This window comes from Panthera leo, chromosome D4 (assembly GCF_018350215.1).
Source record: "Panthera leo isolate Ple1 chromosome D4, P.leo_Ple1_pat1.1, whole genome shotgun sequence".
Taxonomy (NCBI): Eukaryota; Metazoa; Chordata; class Mammalia; order Carnivora; family Felidae; genus Panthera; species Panthera leo.
This window is the reverse complement of record NC_056691.1, coordinates 40,512,444-40,534,837: the sequence shown is the minus strand read 5'-3', so window position 1 is coordinate 40,534,837 and position 22,394 is coordinate 40,512,444. Positions and strand designations below refer to the sequence as shown.

The window sequence follows — 22,394 nt, the reverse complement described above, 5'->3', positions numbered from 1 at the left end:
GGAAGAATTTGTGCTTGTTGTTCACGGTTGTAACTCCAGCACCTAAAAAAGCTTGACACACAGTAGGTACTTTTTGGGGAAGTGGGATTCAATGGAGCATGAAACAAAGCTTAAGGTTAATATTTATTCATTTTCAAAATGCCTTTTTATTCACTACATTTATTAGGAACTTGGGTGAATGTTAATGGTTAAATAAAATTAGACAATCTAGTGACACAGTTCTGGTACAGTAAAAATATTAAGCTACCAATGCACATTAGAAAGCTGGGCATATTACTACCAACATATTAAAAACTGCATTAGCTGAAGGATCAAAAAAATAAATCTTAGAAATCCCTTGAAGAGTATTTTAAGAGATAAATTATGTGAGCCTTACAAACACTTCTACACTTTCCACCTCCCAGCTACCACTCTACTAGAGAAATAAAATTTAGATGCAGCTAAAATTTAGTACGGGCCCAAACCCACATCCTATCTAAAAGACTTATGCTTTCCTGTCATTGTTTTCTTCCTTTCACATTTTGCATTCGTTAGGATTGCAGTTTTCTTTGGTGCTTTAAATTTAAAATAAAAGAAATAGGGCTTTCTCATATTACAATTTCAAGGAAAAGGCTACTGTAAGGCCCGTTCAGCGAGCTGTAAGAGGCCTACAAGCTGCACACCCTCCTGCTCCGATTTCATCTATGGGTTTTTGTACAGTTCTTTTTTGGATGGATGGTGCAAACCGCGCAAGTGCAGCATTAAAGCCTCTCCACCCTGGGAAACGATGCAAGAACATGCAACTTAGGCTGCCAGGTTCTCCCTAACACACAGCCGAGGGCTGGAGGCCCGGATACCCGCCCCCAAACCCCGTCCACAACAATCGTTTCCTCCCTCCCCGCCTTTTACATACAGTACACATACAAATACACACACGCAGAGGAGCCAGCAGGGGCGGGCCGGGCCCGACCACTCTGCAAACCGCAGGGGGGAGCCGCCTGGGGACGAGCTATTTTCGCCCACTTCTTTGTTCCTTCGCACCAGCGCCTCTCTGCATCTGGCTGTCACTGATGGGCAAAAGCCAACTTGGGGATCCGTCGTCTTCTGAAGTTCCGCTTCCGCGTCACACACCTCAGGCCGGTGCTGCGTTGTCCCCCCTCCCTCGGCGAGCAGTTGGTCTCGCCCCAGTGCTAGCGGGCGCCGAGCGGGAGCCGCGCGGGAGCAGCGCAGCGACGGCGGCGGCAGCGGCGGCGGCGGTTGCGATTCGGGGCCGTTGAGACGCCTCTGCGGCAGCTGGTGGCGCAGGTGGCTTGCGTGGACGCGGGCAGAGGCGGCCGGCCCGCCACCGCAGCCTCAGCGCCCGCGGCCCCGGCAGGTGAGCGGGCGGCGGGGACTCGCCCCGCCCCCCCTCAGTGGCCTCGCTCCTGGCTGTAGCGGGGAAGTGGCTGCGGCCCGCCCTGGAGCCCAGGGGCAGCCCCGGGGCTGCGGCCGTCGGGGAGCAGGTCGGGGGGAGAGGTCCTGTGTGCACGAGAGGGGAACGTTCCCCTTCCCTTTGCCATCTTTTTTCCCTCTCCCCAGACCCCCTCCCTCTCGGCGCTTAAGCCCGGAGAAAAAAAGCCAGAGGAAAGATGGGGCGGGAGAAAGGGGAATCGGGGGCTGAGAAGCATCTCTGTCTCAGGTGGTGGCGTCTCTTCGGGCGTCGAGCGGTGGACCTGCCGAAGCCTGGAGGGGTAGCTCCTGGGCTGCGGAGGCCGCGCACTCGCGGGGGAGGAGCGGGAGGCGGCTCTCCCCTCACTCTCCCACCCCCACCCCTCCCCGGGCCTCCCCTCCCCCTCCCCTTCCCCCGGGCCTCCCCGTGCGGCCCCTCCCTTCGGGTTTCTTAGCATTAACCGCCCTCCGTGCTCTCCCTCGCAGGCGCGTCGGGACGCCCGGAGGCATCTTCCCCCCTCCCGCTGCCCCGGGAGCCTGGGCTCCCGTCCGCCCTCCCGCATCCCCTCGCTGTGCGCACCGCCGCGCCTCCTCCCCGGGCTTCAGACCCCCGGCCTCGCCCCCGAAACATGACTCGCGATTTCAAACCTGGAGACCTCATCTTCGCCAAGATGAAAGGTTATCCTCATTGGCCAGCTCGAGTAAGTGATTTTTTAGCCTTCGATTCAGCGGTGCTACCTTCCCCAGGGGCCTACCTCCTACCCTTCCTCTTAATTTTGTTCTTCGGGTCCTTTCTCCCCCTCGCTTTCCTTCGGGCTCATTTGCAACCTTTCGTTTTAGCTTTTTGCCCGGGAATCGCCCATGGAATTGCAAAAATCCAGGTGTTTCTACTTAAGCATTTCCCTATGGTTTGTTTTTGACAGACTTTGGCAGGTTTTCTTAATAGGAAATATTGAAACGGGATGCCAGTTAATGTTCCATTGTAGGGGAAAATAATCACGTGTGGGGTTTGATGTTTACAAATTAATGAAACATGGAGGGTTTTGAAATTTTGAGTGAAATGTAGAGCATCCGTGGAGTTTATGGAGCCTCTTAGATGTCAAAGAGGTGATTAAATTGGATTCACAGGGTTTTTAAAAACGTTTTGTAGTTGATGAGGCCTCTGGATTTGCTTGTTTCATACAGAGATGTAGGACTGGATATTCTTGAAAATTTTACAATAGGATGTAAATGTATTTTCACATTTTTATTGGTGAAGTTTGCCTTATGACCTTGAAAAAGTTGTTTTTCCTCTTTGTTTTCCATAGGCAAAAGAGCAATAGACTCCGATTCCTAGGCTCACATCTAGTGGTACAGAGAGGTAATTAAGGCCTAGGGTTTTTTGGTGACATTTAAGAATTGAGACTGTTTAATATCTAAGCGCCATTTTCGGAAAAAGAGGTCTTTTTGTTAGCTTATGGTAGGACTCAGGTTCTGAGATCATGATAGAACCAAAAGAGTGTTGAGATCCATTAGAATGTTCAAGATCCTTTTAAATATAAACTTGATATTCTAAAGTTGTAATTTCCACCAACTTGCTCTTCTTTGAGGAGTGTATTTCTTAAAGACATTCAAATCCTGTAGTTTTAATTATGTCAGCTGGGGGAAAACATACCCATAGAGAATCCTGCAGTGTGTTTGCTGACTGCTATCCAAGTGTAAGGTGTTCACTGTTTCTTGATTTTTCCCATCCATTTCTTGTTTACAGGTTTCCTTCCTAAACCTGGACAGATTTTTTTTCCCCCTAGTCTATCAAGTCTGCTTTTTCGTTGGAGTCTTATCTTGAATGATCCTTAACTCAGAATTCTTACCTATATATTTGACACTGTATTTCCTTTGTGATAACATTTTAACTCTTATGTGCATGCTTTGACTTCCAAATAGATTGAAAACTTCTTGAGGGCAGTAGACATAAACTGAATGTCTTCATGCCCCCCCCCCCCCCCCCCCCCCCCGTCCTTAGTATGTAATCATGTATTTATATAAAACACTGTTCCATGTTTGACTAGAGCAGAGGGAAATTGGGCAGGTTTAAGACCCCTCCAAGGTACTTTGTTTTCATGGCTTTTACATCCTAATTTATTTTGAGGCATTTTAAAATCTGAGATTACAGGATATATCTGTAGTCACATTTCGATGCTACGGTGCAGTTAAAAGCCAAATGAAAATGTTTAAAAAGTTACCTCCTTTGAGTTAGTACTGCTGAAAGCAAAATAAAGTAACCTTAGGAAGGCAAGAGTATTTTTCTTCTTTGTTTAATAAGTTCTGTATTCAACAAGTTCATTTGGATTGGAATGGGAAATTTTTGTGTCTTTTTCTTAGAAGCTGCTGATTTTGGTTTGATATTATCTGTGTGCAAAATTTATATTCATTTTTCCATCTTCTCCAATCTTAAATTATGTCTTTGCTTTAGAGAGATTAGGTCTCATCTGTGACTGTGACAGTTGTTCCTAATTTGATTTTAATATTTTCTGTCTCCACATTCCAAACTTCCTTACTTTTTAAGTTTTGCATGTTCTTGTAATCCTGTATCAATAATAATTGTTTTTTTTTTTTTTTTTTTTTTTTTTTTTTTTTATTTATTTTTTTAATTTTTTTTTTTTCCAACATTTTTTATTTATTTTTGGGACAGAGAGAGACAGAGCATGAACGGGGGAGGGGCAGAGAGAGAGGGAGACACAGAATCGGAAACAGGCTCCAGGCTCCGAGCCATCAGCCCAGAGCCTGACGCGGGGCTCGAACTCACGGACCGCGAGATCGTGACCTGGCTGAAGTCGGACGCTTAACCGACTGCGCCACCCAGGCGCCCCAATAATAATTGTTTTTACAGTAACTTAAAGTTGCCAAACATTTATTACACTCTGTAGGTACTGCACATTTAAAACTGTTTGCTAGCAGAAAGAACATATGAACTGGGTTAACAGAAAATATCCCTTATCGTAAGGGCTCTAAGCATTTTCACAATTTCGGGGGCCTTGTCACAAAGTTGAAATGACCAGTACAATGATGGTATACGTGAGGAAATTGAAGTCTCTAAGAGTGTTAGGTGATAATGATTCTATGGATTTCTGCAACCTCAGGCTGCCAAACAGTCTAATCACCCTCACGGTCTTTTCTTCAACATGATAATGCATAAAGAGTGCAGGGTAGGTCCTCGAGTGGTCTGCTCTCTTCTTAACAAAGCTAACTGATTTTTTTTTTTTTTTTTTTAATGTCTTTCAATTTGTGAAGGCTATGACACAAGTGTTGTTATGAAGTCTAAATAAGTGATGAAAAAATAGGTTAAATCCTGGCTTGATAGTACTGCCTGATGGCTTTACCCCTGAGGTCTGCTTTCCCTTGTTGATAAGGGAAAGTAACAGGTATTACTGATGTTAGACTTAACAGCACCTAATACTTTTTTCCTTAATTAGAAAGACTGAAAGAGAAATGAAAAAAGGAACAGAACCTCCTGTGATTCAACTATGTAGGTGCAAGATCTTTCCAGAATGTGTGTCTCAAACTTTTAGAAATACTGCTTGGAACTTTCATTAATGTCTTTTACATGACTCCAATATTTGTATAGCCTTCTTGCGGAAGTATCATTTATGATTTTTGAACAGGTTCAGACTCCCTTATCTGAAATGCTTAGGGTCAGATATGTTTAACAATTCAGTGTTGGAGGATTTTAGAAAGGTAACAGTGGTACGTGTGGCATGTATTTTGCTCCTGGTTAGGGCCTTCTGGAATGGCACGTGGTAATCTAACAGAGTATCTTCGCAGAGAAGCATCAGAAACACTAGGTGGATAAAAGATACTACGAAACTGCTTCAGTGTCCGTCCGGGTTTTGCCACCAAATGAGTTCTGAGAAATATTTTGGGTTTTTGAGCTTCTTGGGTTTCAGAATTGGGATAGGGGTTATGACCTGTAGAACTGGTCTACTTTTATCAGATCCTTTTTGGATGGCTTGTTCTCACTTTATTCTGGTGTGTTGAGGTGTGTATGATTTAAAAGATTTTAATTTTTCTGATCTTTCTTTTAGGTAGATGAAGTTCCGGATGGAGCTGTAAAACCACCCACAAACAAACTACCCATATTCTTTTTTGGAACTCATGAGACGTAAGTCCTTTTAGCTCTAAAGGCAAATCAGAGTTAATTTAGTGGGGTCATTGAGCATAAAATGAAAAACAAGTAGAGATTAGTTCAGAGAGAAAGCAGTAGAGTAATAATAGGAAACTTTAAAATAATCTTTGAACTTTGGAAAAAGTCTTCAAGTTTCCCTTTTAAAATTTATTTTTAGGGCAGAAAAATTAGATACTGCAGGTTTAACTTTTATTGGAATAGATGTTTACTTAATAAAAGGGGGATGTGTATGGAATCTTTCAGCAACCAGAAGATTGATAGGCAACAGTATGTAAGGAAAGTTTTAACAGAGCATTTGGTATTGATACAGTTATGGGTACGATAAATGCTTTTCATAAGGACAACCTGACACCCTATTTTAGGCTTTGTGATATTAGCCACGCAAATGGTTTATTATGGGAAAACCAAGAAGAAATCTGGGAAATTCTCTATTTATGTGGTCCTGAGAGCCACTGTGACTATATACATGGGCAGAGGACTGATTTGGTAGAGCACATCAAGTTTTCAAAGATTGCAATTGAATATTCTTGAACTGTTACTTTTAGGTGCATAGGACTACTCCAGGTGCTATTTCATTAATTTTTGGTGATTTTGCTCTTGAAGTTTAAAATTTGCAATAATTTTAGTAAAGTAGGCTTGTTTATCTTGGACGGGAGAAACAAAGTTGTTGATTCTAATTAGGATTATACATTTCTAAGTGTCTACAGTGGCAACATTTGGTGTAATGTTGCTTAGCCACTGTATGAACTTTCACATAATTTCTTTTAACAGCTTTACTGAGGTGAAATTCATGTCCTGAAGTGTCACTTGTTGAAAGTATTTAACAGTGGATTTTAGTACATTAATTTTCATACCCGTTAGCAGTTATTCTCCATTCCCTTCTGAGAATTAGACAACCACTAATTTACTGTTTGTAGATTTATCAGTCCTGGATAGTTCATATTAATGGTATCATACAATGCCACATAATTTTTTTTTTTAATAAAGTTTTGAGTCTAGAATTGGTTTGGCCTTCAAAATAACTTTGAGCTGGGTTTAGGGTATATCCCATATATAAAAACTTAGTTTTGTAAGAAATGATGAATTTCTGATTCAGTAGAGTAATCTACCATTTAAAAAGCTTCCATAAATTTAAGAGGAGAAGGAAGGTATCTTTTGGTGAGAAATTTGTGTACTGCATACTGGAGTGGCAGTTTACTTCGTGTGGTGCTAGGTCAAGCTGTACCAGTATCACATGGGAATTTTAGTATGCAAAAATTCTTGGACCCCCACCTCATAATTACTGTACCAGAAACGGGTGTGGGACCCAGCAGTCTGCTTTAACAAGCCTTCCAGGTGATTCTGATGAAGTTTGGAAACACTAGTGAGTAGACATTGCTTAGAATTTTCCAGTTTTGTAGGTTTAGAATTCTAGGGGCACCTGGGTGGCTCAGTAAGTCAAGCATCTGGCTTCAGCTTAGATCATGATCTCACAGTTTGTGAGTTCGAGCCCCTCGTTGGGCTCTATGCTGACAGCTCAGTGCCTGGAGCCTGCTTCGGATTCTGTGTCTCCCTCCCTCCCTCCCTCCCTCTCTCTCTCTCTCTCTCTCTCTCTCTCTCTCTCTCTCTCTCTGCACCCCCCCCACCCCACCCAGTTCGCACTGTCTCCCTCCCCTTTTCTCCCTCTCTCAAAAATAAATATAAATTGAGCTAATATTAAATTTTCTTTTCAAAATGCATTTGTCGGGACGCCCAGGTGACTTGGTTAAGCATCCGACTTTGGCTTAGGTCATGATCTCCCGTTTTGTGGGTTTGAGCCCTGCATCGGGCTCTGTGCTGACAGCTCAGAGCCTGGAGCCTGCTTTGGATTCTGTCTCCCTCTCTCTCTGCCCCTCCCCCACTTGTGTGCCCGCCTGCGCGCGCGTGTGCGCGCGCGCGCTCTCTCTCTCTCTCTCTGTCAAAAATAAATAAATGTTAAATCAAAATGCACTTGTAATGTTTTGTGCCTTCGTGCTTTCATAAGTATACCCTTCATCTTTGGAAAGGCGGCATTGCTAGATCTCTTTTGGTCTGGTGACTTTTTTTGTATTTAAGGTTTTCAGAAACTGGGTCTCTGATGATTTGCCTTGCCCCGCCCCCACATTGGGATGTGGTTATTTGAGCCTTTCAGTTTGGATTTTGCATATATGAGAGTTTATTCTAACAGCCTGTAATTAGGGATATGGGAAAGGAAGAACATGGGAGAAGAAACGCCAATTTGGAGAACTACTTATTTGTAACTGATTTATAGATAAGATTTTTTAAAAGATATTTTTAAAATGTGAATTAATTTAGTGCAGAATCCTTTTGTAGCTTCATTTTTGCTCTGACCTAGAAAACGTTGGTTTTTCTTAGCATTTTATGACATTCACAGTAAATTCATCCAGCAATCAAGTTTGAATATTAGACAACAATGAGCCCTTATGTATACCAACTGTGACCATCTGCTAGGTGTCTTAAAACATATTCAAGACAGATTCTTCGTAAACGAGACTGACAAGGACCCAGTGCTTTTCCTGGAGCCAAGTCTTGGTGTTATCTTTGATTAGGTATTAAAGTCTTCCCCTTCCCCTCCACGTTTAGTCAGCTAGCAAGTCCTCTTGTAAAGTGCATGCTGATCTGTCCATTTTTGTCTGTCCCTTCTACAGCTCACTTATAAATAGTGTCCTAATGATATCTTGGTCTGTTTGTACTTTTCATATCCCAGTCAGATCATGTCATTTTCCTGTTCAGAGATCTTCAGTGGCTTCCTTATTAACATTGCCAACAAACAGAACCCCCAACTTTTATCTGTAAGTGCTGTTGTAAGAACTTATATGAATTAGCCTGTGCTTAACTCTCTAGCCTCATCACATTTTTCCACTGTTACATAAATCTTTCTCTTGTCTCAGATCCTTGCTTGTTTTTTTTTTTTTTTTGATGGGAAGCGCCTTCAGATTTTCAGTCATTTAGATATGAGCTCAGATCCTCTTATGTTTACATTCTTCCTTGCTATGATGATTGAATTTTTTTTTCTTTTTCCTTCACCTACAAGTGAGGAGCTTGGAGAGCAGGGACACCTGGTCTATCTTGTTTGTCATCATTTACTTAAGTGCTGGTGCATAGTAGCTATTAAATAAATACTTGGTGATATTGAAAGTTACTTTAGATGAAATCATATGTTGATTATGAATTTACTGTCCATTAACCAACATTTATATAGTGTTTAAAACAACTAGGTCAGAAGGCTGTGAATTCTGACTGCCATTTACCTGCTACATGACCTTAGGCAGGTTGCCTAGCCTTGTGTCTTTTTTTTTTTCCTCATTTGTAAAATGGGAATAATATATTTTATCTCAGAATTTTGGGTTGCAAACAAGATACTACATGAAAAATGCTTAGAAGAGCGCTTTGCATGTATTAAACAAATGTCAGCTACCAAAGATAATGTTGCATATTATTTTTTGAAGACTTGTGTTAAACTGTTTGAAATGCAGTTTGAGTTTTGCTGACTGCTTGCTATTGTTTACAGAGGAAATACTCTCCTAGTTCTATCTCTAAAGTCTAGGAAATTTAAATGAACATGGTATTTTTGTTGAGTGTATCTCCTTACTGATCTTAATACAAAGAGGTTGCTCTTCGTATTAATTGAGATGCTCAATTCTACGAACTTCAAGAAATACCTATCACAGGCTGTTCTAAAACCTGCCAGATACATAGTTTTAGGAGTGAAGGTGAATGGGGAGGGGACAGTCAGGGTTGTGTATAACCTGTCCACAGGAAAGGAATAAAGGAATGAAATCATAGTGTAGGATTTTATTTTCATCTACACTTGTTCTCATATACAGCTTCTGTACTCTAGTCATAACTGTGTGTGTTGCTATGGGACTTGTGTAGATTGTTATAAGCCTTGTACCAAGTAGTGAGGAGAGGAACTGTTTACTCATCTCTATACCAGCAGGTTTGTGGCACATAATAAATATATATTCAGTTGTCTTTTGAGTCATTTGCTATTATAAAGAATGCGTGTTGTTATAAAACTAGTTATAAAACAGTATATTTCATATTTTGTGATTTAATAATGAGAAATGAAGCAGCAAGTTAGAATCAGTGTTTTAAGAAATAACACTTTCTGTTTATTACTTGGCAACAATTAAATGAGTTTTGAGCTTTGTATTTTCAACTCTGATAAGCTTTCCCATTTTTTTAATTTATTTATTTTTTTTAACGTTTATTTATTTTTGAGACAGAGAGGCAGAGCATGAACAGGGGAGGGGCAGAGAGAGAGGGAGAGACAGAATCTGAAACAGGCTCCAGGCTCTGAGCTGTCAGCACAGGGCCCGACGCGGGGCTTGAACTCACAGACCGTGAGATCATGACCTGAGCCGAAGTCGGACGCTTAACCGACCAAGCCACCCAGGCGCCCCGAGCTTTCCCATTTTTTATGTGCCACTTCTGGTTTGCTTTAAAGGTAGAGTGCTCCAGGTGTGTGATAATTGAGCTTTATAACATACAACCTACAAAATGTGTGTTGACTGACTGACTGTTATTGGTAAGGCTTCCAGTTTAACAGTAGGCTGTTAGCAGTTAAGTTTGGGGGAGTCAAAGTTACTTGCGGATTTCTGAATGTATGGGAGGGTCAGCATCCCAAACCCCCCCATGTTGTTCAAGGGCCAACGGTTAATGATTTCCTGTATTTAGGACGTTTTACATTAATCTTGATTCTTATGGGCTATGACTTTGGTATTTAAAGTCAAGAGTTCATGTATATAGGGGTACAGTATCAGTATTTTAGTAGCTGTTTCAAAGACTGTATTACACTGGATAAAAGAAACCCTGGAACCCTGTTAAGGAATTCTGTACAAAGTTGAGGCTCTACTGTTTAATAGCTAGATGGCCTTGCTTGGATGAGTTAATGCTTCTGACCCTCAGTTTTCTAATCCTTAAAATGAAGATTTTGGTGGTACTTAAGTTTCCTTTCACCTCTGGAATTTGGTGTGTAACTTGGAATTAATGTATATCTTTTCATTGTTAAAACTAAAAAAAAAAAAAAAAAACCCATAGTTTTCTAAAAAGGAAACAAATTACTTTTACTCCTGTTTTTTTAGAAATGACCCTAAAATGTGTTAATGTTTTGATGTATTTGAGATTTGTAGGTCATTTTATTTTATTTTTACATTTTTAGTTTTTATTTTTATTATTATTTTTTGGTATGTCATTTTAAAGTGGAATGCTTTGAAGAATGAATCAGGGCCATAGCCACATCAAGTTGTGCCCTTGGGGACTAGCGATGGCTGTCTAAAAACTAATCTGGGGGCACCTGGGTGGCTCAGTCGGGTAAGTGTCCGAATCCAGCTCAGTTCATGATCTTGTGGTTCATGAGTCTGAGCCCCACATCGGGCTGTATGCTGACAGCTCAAAGCGTGTAGCCTGCTTTGAATTCTGTATCTCCCTCTCTCACTGCCCCACCCCTATTTGCCCTCTCTCAAAAAATAAACATTAAGAAAACCGAAAAAAACGCTAATCTGGACCCTCTTTATCAAACCTGTGGGATTGCATCCCACAGAGAAGCGTGTGTGTATGTGTGGTGGAGGGGGTGCTCGTGCTCTTATTTTATTAAAATATAACCGACCTATAATATTGTATAAATTTAAGGTGTACCTTTTGATTTGATACATTTATATATTACAATACGATAACCACCAGGATTTGATACACATATATATCTCAGTATGATTGCCACTATAGCGACAGCTAAAACCTCCCGTCATGTTCCGTAATTATCATTTCTTATTTATGATGAGAACGTGGGAGGATTTCTTTTCTTCCTCCATGGTTTTTTTTGACTCCCTTTAAGGGGTTCCTTAGTCTTGAGCATATTCCATGACCCAGCAGTACTACTGAGGATATATTATGAAGATGGGTTCAAAGATTGAGCAATGTTATATTCATTGTGGCTGTGTTATTTTATGGTAGAAAATGTGTTACAGAAAATAGTCCCAACAGTAGGCCGGTCAATTTTGATATAGTCATTCAGTGAAATAATAGGTAGCTGTTAGTAATTATTGCCACGAAGAGATGTTCATTTTAATTTGAAGAAGTATGCAAGAGTGTGTAGCATATACATCAAATTAATATTTATATGTATATATACAGCTAAAAAGCAGGCTGAAACAGTGGCTATTGATGGTAAAGTTTTGGATCATTTTTGTTTTCTTTGGTAGGATGTGGTATTCACTGAAGAGTATTTCAATAGCTTTACTGAGATATAATTCATATGTCAATTCATTGAAAGTGTACAATTCAGAAAAAATAAAGCGAGTTTATCGTAGACAAAGTGTACAGTTCATCTTAGTATATCCAGAGAGAAGTGCAGCCATTAGCACAATTTTAAAACGTTTTTATCCAGAACGTTTAATGCCAGAAAGAAATTCTGTACCCGTTAGCAGATACTTCCCACTTCTCCCCATTGTGTCTTCCTGTTTTCCCATAGGCAGTCCCTAACCTATTGCCTTGTCCTGAGCGTTTCATATAAGTGGAACTGTACAGTATGTGGTCTTTAATGACTGGCCTTTTCCATGTAGCATGTTTTCAAGGTTCATGTGTATTGTAGCATGTGATAGTGTTTCATTACTTTTTATTGCCAAGTATTCCATTGTATTAATCTGTCCCATTTTATTTATCCATTCATCAGTGTGTAGATATATGGATAGTTTCACTTTTGACTATGAATAATGCCAGATTTGTGTGTATCAGTTTTTGCATGGACATGTTTTTACTTTTGTGGGAGTGGAATTCCTGGGTCAAATGATAACTTAGGTTTAATCCTTTCAGGAGTTGGCCAGACCATTGTCAAGTCAGCCATGCATCATTTAAACATTCCTACCAGCAATATATGAGGATTTTAATTTCTCTGTATCTTAGCCAAAATGTGTTCTCTTTTTTATTTGACCTATCCTAGTGGGTGTGAAGGTAGTATCTTGTGGTTTTGATTTACATTTTACTGGTGACTAATGATTTGAGCATCTTTTCATGTGTAAATGTTCTAAGCTTCTGTGCATAACAAATGATTTAGATTAATAAAGTTTTTCTCATTTAGAAAGGCATAGTTACTTAAATTTGGTATATTGATTAAAGATGCAGATTGAAGTATGACTTCTATAGTTGACTGTTGGACAAGATAGGGGTTAGAGGCACTGACCATGCAGTTGAAAACCTGCAAATAACTTTGACTCAAAAACTTGACTGCTAATCGCCTACTGTTAACTAGAAGTCTTATGAATAATTTAGTCAATTAGCAAATATTTTGTATGTTATATGTATTATATGCTGTATTCCTACAATAAAGTAAGCTAGAGAAAAAAAATGTAGTTAAAATTATGAGGAAAAGAAAATACATTTAACAATGCTGTTTAAAAAAAAAAAAAAATCCCTTCATAAGTGTGCCTGCACAGTTCAAGCCCATTTTGTTCAAGGGTCAGCTATAATGTGAGCATCATGAATAGTAAAATAATAGAAAGTAGAGCTTGAATTCTGAGTCTGGAGGAGGATCAGAGGAGAATTTTTTAAAACCTATTCAGCAAAAGTAAGAATAACAGTTATCCAAGGATAATCAAAAGGTGTGTATGCAAAGAAGGTGGTGTGAATTAGAACAAATATAAATTATTACATTGTATGAATAGAATTCTGTTAAGACTTTCAGATTGGATTAATTAATGATCTTAGCTATGTCTTATTTTGTGAGACAAGGCTTAAACAAGACATGACCAAATAAACAATATAATGTCACAGGGAGCAAGAATGGCAGTGTATATACTGTCTACTATAAGTAGAATTTTAAAGTCAGAGCATGAGGAGAGAAGCATATAAGCCCAGTACACATGAATTTTGGCTACCATGATTTAAATAACACCAGTTCCCCCAGCAACATTGTTCAGATTTCACATACCCTAGAATGTTAACTAATTGCATAAACTACAAAATTTGCCGCTAGCTCTTCAGTCCACAAGTCAAAATGTAAATAACAAATGCATAGCATGTCAGTTTTTTCAAAAGACTTGGTGATTGGTCACTGTGCATCTGTTTTTCAATTCACACGTAGATGGCACAGTGTTTAGTGGTGGGGTTGCCTCTGTCTCTCAGTGATCTACTTGCCCAGGTTACACTTAACCAAATCGGGAATTAGCCAACATAGATGAAAGTGCAGCAGAGAAACAGTAACACTAGAAGCGAAATTTGAACTGAATGTAAATCGAGTTAACAGCAGAAATCGCTAACCTTCGAATGCAGACATGCTGCATTTGGAGAGACTGGATATGCAGCCAGAGGAATTTGTGAAGGCAAGCTTATCAACATAAATGAGGAAAGTGGTTGTAATAAAAGGGATAAAGATGTCTCAGAGGAAATGATGCCAACAAAAAACATTAAAGATATTTCACAACATTGAAAGTGCAAAGGATAAAATGTTGGAAGCTGATCAGGCTTAGAAAGGAGTATGACAGTTCGCCAAGGCATAGAAAATATGCTCACTCTACACATAAGTTATGTGATCAGAAGAAGGCAAGAACCATTCAAATTATTTTAGCTTAGTTTTTTTTCTAATGTTTTCGATTACAATGTACCCTAAGTACTAGTTTTACTATTTTTTTTTTAATTTCATGTCTTTTCACTGTCAGAAATAGTGTTTAATGTTTTGACAATTTTTAAAAGTTATGGAACAATCATAATTTTTCCCATTGCATGGTCATTTTTTAAGTCTTATGTTGTCATGCAAAGTGAGGACTGCCTGTTTTGAGAAAGAAAAATAATCCAGGTAAATTTAATTGTCAAACCTTTATATGGTAAGTAATATCATGGTAGAATCTGTCTTTTGAATAGCTTTTAGGTTTAGAGTCATCTTAAAATACCCCATGTTTGAAGTTCTAAAACATTTTTCTATAATTTTATTAAGTATTTAAGGTCCCTACCACTTTTGGAAGTTCCTGATGCCAATTTTGAGCCCGTTGGGCATTTTGAACTGTAAGGGATGATGCTGACTTTGTACATTGCTACTTAGTATCCAGCCTTTTCAGTTGTCTTTCCATCTTCTACTCTGATGGTATTGTCTTTCTTGTTGCCTTTGGCTTTATGGGTTGTTTTTGTAAGGTTTTAGGAGAGATAATTTGTGTTGAATTGCTTTGGTCTAAATAGAAGTATATTTGTGATGGAGATTTAACCCAAGTTATTTACTTGGAATTTGAAACATGTAGGAAGAATTGTTTTACTATTTTAACTAAATGTGTTTTTCTAATTTGAGAAGATAGGTAGGAATGCATGATTCCTAGTAAAAGGCTGAATTTCTGGATCAAATGAGATAATGATTAAATGTGCTTTAATCAGTGTGTAGTTAAAAATTCATGTATACAGGGATATTCCTAAATTACAGAATTTAAATTATAAAGCTGACTGTTGTATGCACTGGCTTTACTTAAATAGAGCTCCATGTCTCTTTTTAATTAAAATATCATCCTAAAGCCTTTTAAAATACTCTAACTGGAGTGATACCTATAGTCATTAGGTCCCTAATTCTTAAAGAATTTCACCAGGTAAGTAATTTGACATGTACGTAATAATTTATATCTTAAATTGTAGCACATTTTAGAGGAAATGAATAGTATCTGGTTTTCCTCTTCCTTTGGAGAATACATACACATCAAATAGCATAACAAAAAAACTCCCACATACTGGTGCATCTTCCTTTATGGAACTGACAGACTTCTGCGGGACTGACTGAGGGAGATACGAGGGGTCTGTTCTGGAGAACATCTCCAGTGCGTGCACACACAGTTTATTCTCATCATCCACAGACTCCATATTTGTGAATTTGCCTGCTCACTGAAAATATATTTGTAATCCCACATCAGTCAGTACTCATGGTGCCTTCATGTGCAAGCAAAACGGCAAAAAATTTGAGTAGTTTGATGCACACATTCCTAGCTGAGGCTGACCATGGCAGTACTTTGCCTTCTTCTTGTTTTCACTCTCTTACTGTAAACAAGTGTCCTTTTTGCAGTTTTCTGTAGTGCTATAATTTTTGCATTTTTGTGCTTTTTTTGTTGGTCATTATGCAGTTTGGAATAGCCCCCAGATATGGTGCCGGGGTGCTATTTAGCGTTCCTAAGTGCAAGAAGGCTGTTTTGTGCCATATGGAGAAAATCTGTGGTGTAGAAGTTGAAGCTATGAGTTCATTATTAGTGAGTCACTAATACATATTAAGAGATCTTTAAACAGAAACATGTGAAAAACCAGGTTATGTATTGCTTGGTGACAAGGTGACCAGAGGCTCACAGGAACCCTACCCTGTGTTTTCCCTTGGGCAGTGGTGTGCATTATTCATTAATTCAGTGTGTGGTGACTTTGTAGAACACACTACCACAAATAAAAGAGTGACTTTAATGAGTATATGAATGAACAAATTAACCAGCTATAACCTCTGATTTCCTTCACTGAATAAAGTAAAATTCTTACCGTATTTTATTTCAAAAGCCTGCGTGTACACACACACACACACACACACACACACACACACACACACACAGTAATGTACCTCATTGACAGTATTTTGAATTGTGCCTTGTACCAGATTACATTGAAATTAGTATTTGGGGTGATAATGCAATTTTATCACAGTTCTTTTCATTTTGGGGCTTTTTAAAATTATAAATTATACATAAAATTTACCGTTGTAACCATTTTTAAGTGTATAGTTCAGTGGCATTAAGTACGTTCACATCGTGCAACTTAAGTGTTTTTTTAATATGGGACTGTGGATCGTAGGAGCTTATGATTGAATTTAACAAAAGTATTTGAACTTAAATCTAATGAATCATTTGTGTCTGCCCTTTAATTTATGTAAGATTTTTACTGCATTTTGGGTTAAGAATTGTCTAGAATTGCATCCTAGGGTAGTACTGTTTAATAACTTACATATTTGAGAATGCTTTGCACTCACATTTTTCTCCCTCTCCTTTTTTAGTGCTTTTTTAGGCCCAAAGGATATATTTCCTTACTCAGAAAATAAGGAAAAGTACGGCAAACCAAATAAACGAAAAGGCTTTAATGAAGGTTTATGGGAGATAGATAATAATCCGAAAGTGAAATTTTCAAGTCAACAGGTGCGTCCTATTACATTAACATTTAGTTTAGTATCATTTATTCAGTCTTGGGGGATAATCGCTATTCTAGCTTTAGGAAAATCAATATTAAAAGCCTTGTAAATTTCAGATTAAATTGTGCTTATTTGTGAGGTTGAATCTTGACCTTTCATATCTAGATGAACTGATGAAAATGTTACCTTCATGGGTAAACAGAATACTGGAAAGTACTCAGTTATTTAAGTCCTTCTGATTGATTATTTAATGTGTCGTCGAATTTAAAGCCATATGTACTGTTCTCTGAAATTTAGGTAGTATAACTTGAAGAGTGTATTTTTTTCTTATTTTTTTTTAAAGTTTATTTTTATTTATTTTGAGAGAAGGGGAGAGAGAGGGAGAGACAGAATCCCAAGCAGGCTCTGTGCTCGGAGCACAGAGCACAATGCAGGGTTTGATCTCACGAACCATGAGATCATGACCTGAGCTGAAATCAAGAGTCGGACACTTAACCAACTGAGCCACCCAGGAGCCTCTTTTTCTTACTCATTTTAATTTCTAAATCCATAAAATTGTATTAGACTACAAACCTCATATGGGTTAAATTAAATATGTGACAGAAATACCGATAGCACTGTGCAAAGTATACTTCATGTTTTTGGTGTTTAGAAGAGCAGCCTTAAACTTTCTTTTTAATCTGTTTTTCGTGTATCCAGAGGTTTTGTTCATTTAAATTAGATTGAGAAAGAGGCATCTGGCTGGTAGTCAGTAGAGCATGCGACTTTTGATCTTGCAGTCATGAGTTCAAACCCCACGTTGTATGTAGAGCTTACTTTAAAAAAATAAATAATAAGACTGAGGTAGTAAGAACTAAAAGATATAGTAGCAAAAAGTAGCATGTGCCATGCTGCTTCTTACCTTTAGAGAACTTTTCAGGTGCTATTCTGTCTGGAAGGTTTTAAATCTTACAATGGTGCTCCAAGAGTGCATTAGATGATCCTGAGTACCTTCATTATCACCCAAATTTATTTGTTAATCATACCATATTATGTTTGCTTTTGTACTTAACTGCCACGGGTTATTAGCTCCATGAACAAAGAAGTTGTCCTATGTGCCTGGCGTTGTCATATGCATGGCAAGAATAAGTATTCACTAAATACTGTTCCATGAATGTAAGACTGGATGGTTTCCCCATCATTGTTGCCTCAGCTGTATAATGGGAGTCCAAAGACACTGAATTGATTATTTCCTGAAACTAACGGTTTGTAACTTCACTTGGATCATGTGTCCTGTGATTGTGATTGTACCTTCAAGGACTTTTTCATCCTCCAGATAGCCCAGCATGGTCACCCTATCCTATGTTCCTATGTACCTACTTAATCTCCGGGTGGTTTTCACCATCTATATTTGGGATTTTCCATTTCACAATGAAATTTTTGGTGGTTTGTGTGCATGAAACCTAGCAATGTTCTGTCCTTAACAAAAGTATGAATGATTGTGCTGATGTGGTATACTCTGTTTCTGGCCCAGATAGGTCCCCAGTGGCACATACCTAGGATATGGAGAAAGCAGTGAACCTCAAACATAACAAAACATAATAGAAAAGTTGGCCATCATGATTTACAAAAATTTGTAGTGCTAGAAGTAATTTGGGGGGATGCTTTTATATTTCTTGTTGTAACTTTATCATTTTGTGGGTTATCAGCATTGCCTTTTTTATAAAAGGCAAAAAAGCTTAGGCTTGAAAAGGAAACCATTAGAAAGGGGCACAGTTTAGACTGCAGTGCTGTCGTCGTATAGACCTGTGCTTACCCTCACCTCCCAGTGTGTACTGTGTTTATCTCTGTTACTCATCTTTTTAGGCCCCTAGTAGATCTTCTGTGTAAGTATCTTGTCATCTGGGGGTATGTTCTCACCCCTGCCCCGAGCCCAGAGGAATCGCTGGCCTGATTGAATTATGGTTCATGAATTTGGGGGAAGAAAAAAAAAATGATGATTGGACTCCCATTCAGTACCTCCTATTAAATCAGAATCCCGTCTCAAGAGTCTGAATTTTAAATAAACTAAATATGAGATATAGATCAAAGTCTTTCAAGAAAGCTCTTGTATGTCCTTTGCTAAGGCTCTAAGATAAGTTTCTCTTTAGAATATGCCAGTAGTTGAATACAGTATAGGTCTGTGCTATTCTAAATCACGTTACATTGTATCTTGTTGGAATTTTATTGGTTAGAACACTAGAATGGTCTTCTTTGTAATGTTACTTCCATTTCTGCCTCACTGTTTTATCCTTTACACTCAGTTATAGGAATACAGCCCCTTATAATACTTTTCTAAAGGAATAATAGAATTTAAAGCTTTTTAAAAAATTGTATATGTTAAAAGCATTTTGTGGAACAGAAATGAAGATACTTTTATAACTTGTAAATAGGCTTTTGAATTTTTTCATGGGTAGAAAATTTTGAAATGGGGTAAAATCGTACTTTGTGAAGTTAATAGACCTGGTCGTTTATAGGCATCAACTAAGCAATCGAATGCATCATCTGATGTTGAAGTTGAAGAAAAAGAAACAAGTGTTTCAAAGGAAGATACTGACCATGAAGAAAAAGCCAGCAATGAGGTATGTTTAATTTCTCTTACATTCTAAACCCATTTTGTTGCAAGGAAGAAATTGGAAAATGGGTTGATCATTTGATCTCATAATAGAAAGTAATCTTTAAAGTATTTGAGTACTGAATGAGAAAGTGTTTAAAACTTATTTCCTTGTGTGAATATTAAACACTGTATTGTAAAATAATTTTTGCATCTTTATGGTGCATGGCTGGGGCCATGGTTGGGGCGCCTGGCTGGCTCAGTCGGTAGAGCATGCAACTCTCGATCTTGAGGTCATGAGTTCAGGAGCAGAGATTACTTCCAAAAAAAGGAAAAAAAAAAGATGCACGGATATATTTATTTGAAGTTGTTTCGCTGTGCAAAATATGAGGTCCACCCATAAGAGAGTGGGTTACTGTTTATTAGGAATCTTTTTCAAGATCCTGTGGGATGGGGGGGATACTAGAAAAGGCATTGAACTGAATTTTGTTAAATCTAGGTTTACTTCCATCTCTATTTGATTATCTTTGAGGGGAGATGCTCACCTGAGCCTTTTTCTGGTCTTGTGGGTTGTTAGATGATCTCCAGAGTCTCAGCCATTTAAAATTTACAACCCTAAAATGTAGAAAAAAGTCGTTTTGTAAATTTAAAAAGACAAACTTCCATGTGTACTAGCAAGCATGACCTCTATTTTATCTGACAGAGGGAAGTGTTTTTTTGGTTTTTTTTTTAAAGACACTGGCTATTACTTTCACTTTTATGATATTGCTTTCAAATTTCAGAGAAACAAAACAAGTTTCCCTAGCGCCTTTAGTGAAATATGCTGTTATTTTTAGTTTAAGAAATTTTCTTTAAGTCTTGATATAATTTGTTCAGTTTCATCTGTATGTATATTTTTTCAATTTTAGGATGTGACTAAAGCAATTGACATAACCACTCCAAAAGCTGCCAGAAGAGGGAGAAAGAGAAAGGTAATGTTATTGCTCAACCACAGGAATCTTTTTTTTTTCCCTTCAAATTTATTTATTTTGAGAGAATGCAAGTGAGGGAGGTGCAGAGGGAAAGAGAAAGAATCCCAAGCAGGCTCCACAACACCAGCACAGAGACTGATGTAGGGCTCGAACTGTTGGATCAGCAGATCCTGACCCAAGCTAAAGCTTGGTGCGTAACCTACTGAGCTGCCCAGGTGCCCCTTAACCACAGGGATCTTAAAATAATTTTTATTTTAGTTGAATAAGGAAGGTAGAGATAATGAAACCTTACTTTTTTTAAGTTTAGAGTTGGCCCTTTTCTCCAAATCCTTCATTTTATTAAAGGGTAGGTTATACTGTTCAGTTACGAAAACTAGCTGTTTCTTTTTAGTGACAGCACCCTTAAGATGAATAGTAAAGGAAACAAAATGCATCTGTTTTCATTGCTTTTAATGACACTTCAACTCTTTGTAAAATAGATAATAATGTATATTCGAGGTTTTTGAGAGGATTAAGTGAATTAACATGTTACATATCCATAATAAATCCTGATACACAGTAATATCTGTGTATTGTTCATTCTAATATTAGCAACATTGTTGCATAAAATGAGACTGTGTGACACTTGAGTGGGAGGTACAGTGTGCTTTTAATTAATGTAGTAAGTGGGACGCCTGGGTGGCTCAGTAGGTTGGGCGTCCTACTTCAGCTCAGGTCATGATCTCGCAGTTTGTGAGTCCGAGTCCCACGTTGGGATCTGTACTGACAGCTCAGAGCCTGGAGCCAGCTTCTGATTCTGTGTCTCTCTCTCTCTCTCTCTCTCTGCCCCTCCACCGCTCAAGCTCTGTCTCTCTTTCAAAAATCAACATTTAAAAAAAATAATAAAAAATAAGTTTCTTCTTCCCTATATGAAGTTTTGTTCTTCACCTTTTTCTAACCTATTTAGTCTCAGACTATCATATGCCAAAGATTCAAGGAAAACTAAGGCTTCGGTATCTTGTGAGGAAGTAAAATATGAAAACAAATAATTGTGGCTTTTTATTTCCTGTGGAAGGGGCTATGATAACTTTAACAAGATTTTAAACATAGGCTGAGTCTTGTCAGGCAGATGGAGGCCGGAGGAGGGGAACAATATTTCACATGCATCCTCTTTTAAAGCAGTGTGAATGATGGAGACTGGATTGGGATGGTGAGACAAATTCACGGATTAATTCATTCAGAATTTTAGTACTGACCTCACAGGTGTAGGCAGAGAATGGAGTAGTATTGAATAAAGGAGATAAGGTCTCTGTTTTCATTGAACTTACATTTTTGTTGAGACACAATAGATACATAAAGTAAGAGTTAAAATGGGGTGTTACGATAGTAATAACTAAGTCATGAAAGGCTTTTCTAAGGAGTTAGCATGAGATTGGAAGGAAGAGGGACCTTCTAGCCGGTTGTTTGGTAGTGTGGAATGAGAAACGGGATTTAAGAGCACTTCAGGAGGTAAAGTTGATGGTTGATTGGAAGTGAGTGGGAAGGAGGAATCTAGGATGACTCCAGGGTTGGCTTGGTTTTGGGAGCAGAGGCGTGGGGAGGAGGAAATGAAACATCTAGGGGAATTGGACTGAAGATACATTGTTTTGATATCAAAAGGGGAAAAGGTAAAAGTTAAAGATGTAGTGACTGATAGAAAGACAGGAAATAGATGAGGTAGTCACGGGAGAAAGTTTACTAGGAAGAATGCAGAAACCAGAACCCTGAGGGAACATAATGGAGATGAGAAGTTGCTTTGTAAAGTTAAGGCTGAGAGGGGTGCCTGGGTGGCTCAGTTGGTTAAGCGTCTGACCTCAACTCAACTATGATCTCAAGGTTCATGGGTTCGAGCCCTGCATCAGGCTCTGTGCTGACAGCTCAGAGCCTGGAGCCTGCTTTGGATTCGGTGTCTTCCTCTTTATCTGTGCACTTCCCTGCTTGCACTGTCTCTCAAAAAACAAACATTTAAAAAAATTAAAAAAAAAAAAGGCTGAGAATGAACTATCAAAAAAAGGAGGATGTCAAGCTAAACAAGGGAGGAATTTTTTTTTAATGTTTTAATGTTTATATTTGTGAGAGAGAGAGGGTGTGGGGGGTGGGCATGGGTGTGCGAGGTAGGGG

The 22,394-nt window shown here is 38.7% G+C and overlaps 2 protein-coding genes across 6 annotated transcripts in view; one reads left to right on the top strand and one right to left on the bottom strand.

Moving 5' to 3' along the window:
• The first annotated feature begins 1,206 nt into the window (after positions 1–1,206).
• PSIP1 (PC4 and SFRS1 interacting protein 1) overlaps positions 1,207–22,394 on the top strand; it is a 39,967-nt gene continuing 18,779 nt past the window's right edge. For 4 of the 5 annotated variants that reach the window (XR_006196188.1, XM_042914310.1, XM_042914311.1 and 1 more), the window contains exons 1-6: positions 1,207–1,354; positions 1,894–2,108; positions 5,469–5,545; positions 16,581–16,719; positions 19,208–19,312; positions 20,193–20,255. Coding sequence is in view for 4 of the 5 variants with exons in the window: in XM_042914310.1 (XP_042770244.1) it covers positions 2,037–2,108; positions 5,469–5,545; positions 16,581–16,719; positions 19,208–19,312; positions 20,193–20,255 (456 nt within the window). In the remaining variant the exon portion in view is untranslated. The remainder of the gene's footprint in view (positions 1,355–1,893; positions 2,109–5,468; positions 5,546–16,580; positions 16,720–19,207; positions 19,313–20,192; positions 20,256–22,394) is intronic. The other variant, XM_042914309.1, reaches the window with a different exon arrangement.
• SNAPC3 (small nuclear RNA activating complex polypeptide 3) overlaps positions 19,333–22,394 on the bottom strand; it is a 69,697-nt gene continuing 66,635 nt past the window's right edge. The window contains exon 10 of the transcript XR_006196189.1: positions 19,333–19,899. The gene's annotated coding sequence lies outside the window, so the exon portion shown is untranslated. The remainder of the gene's footprint in view (positions 19,900–22,394) is intronic.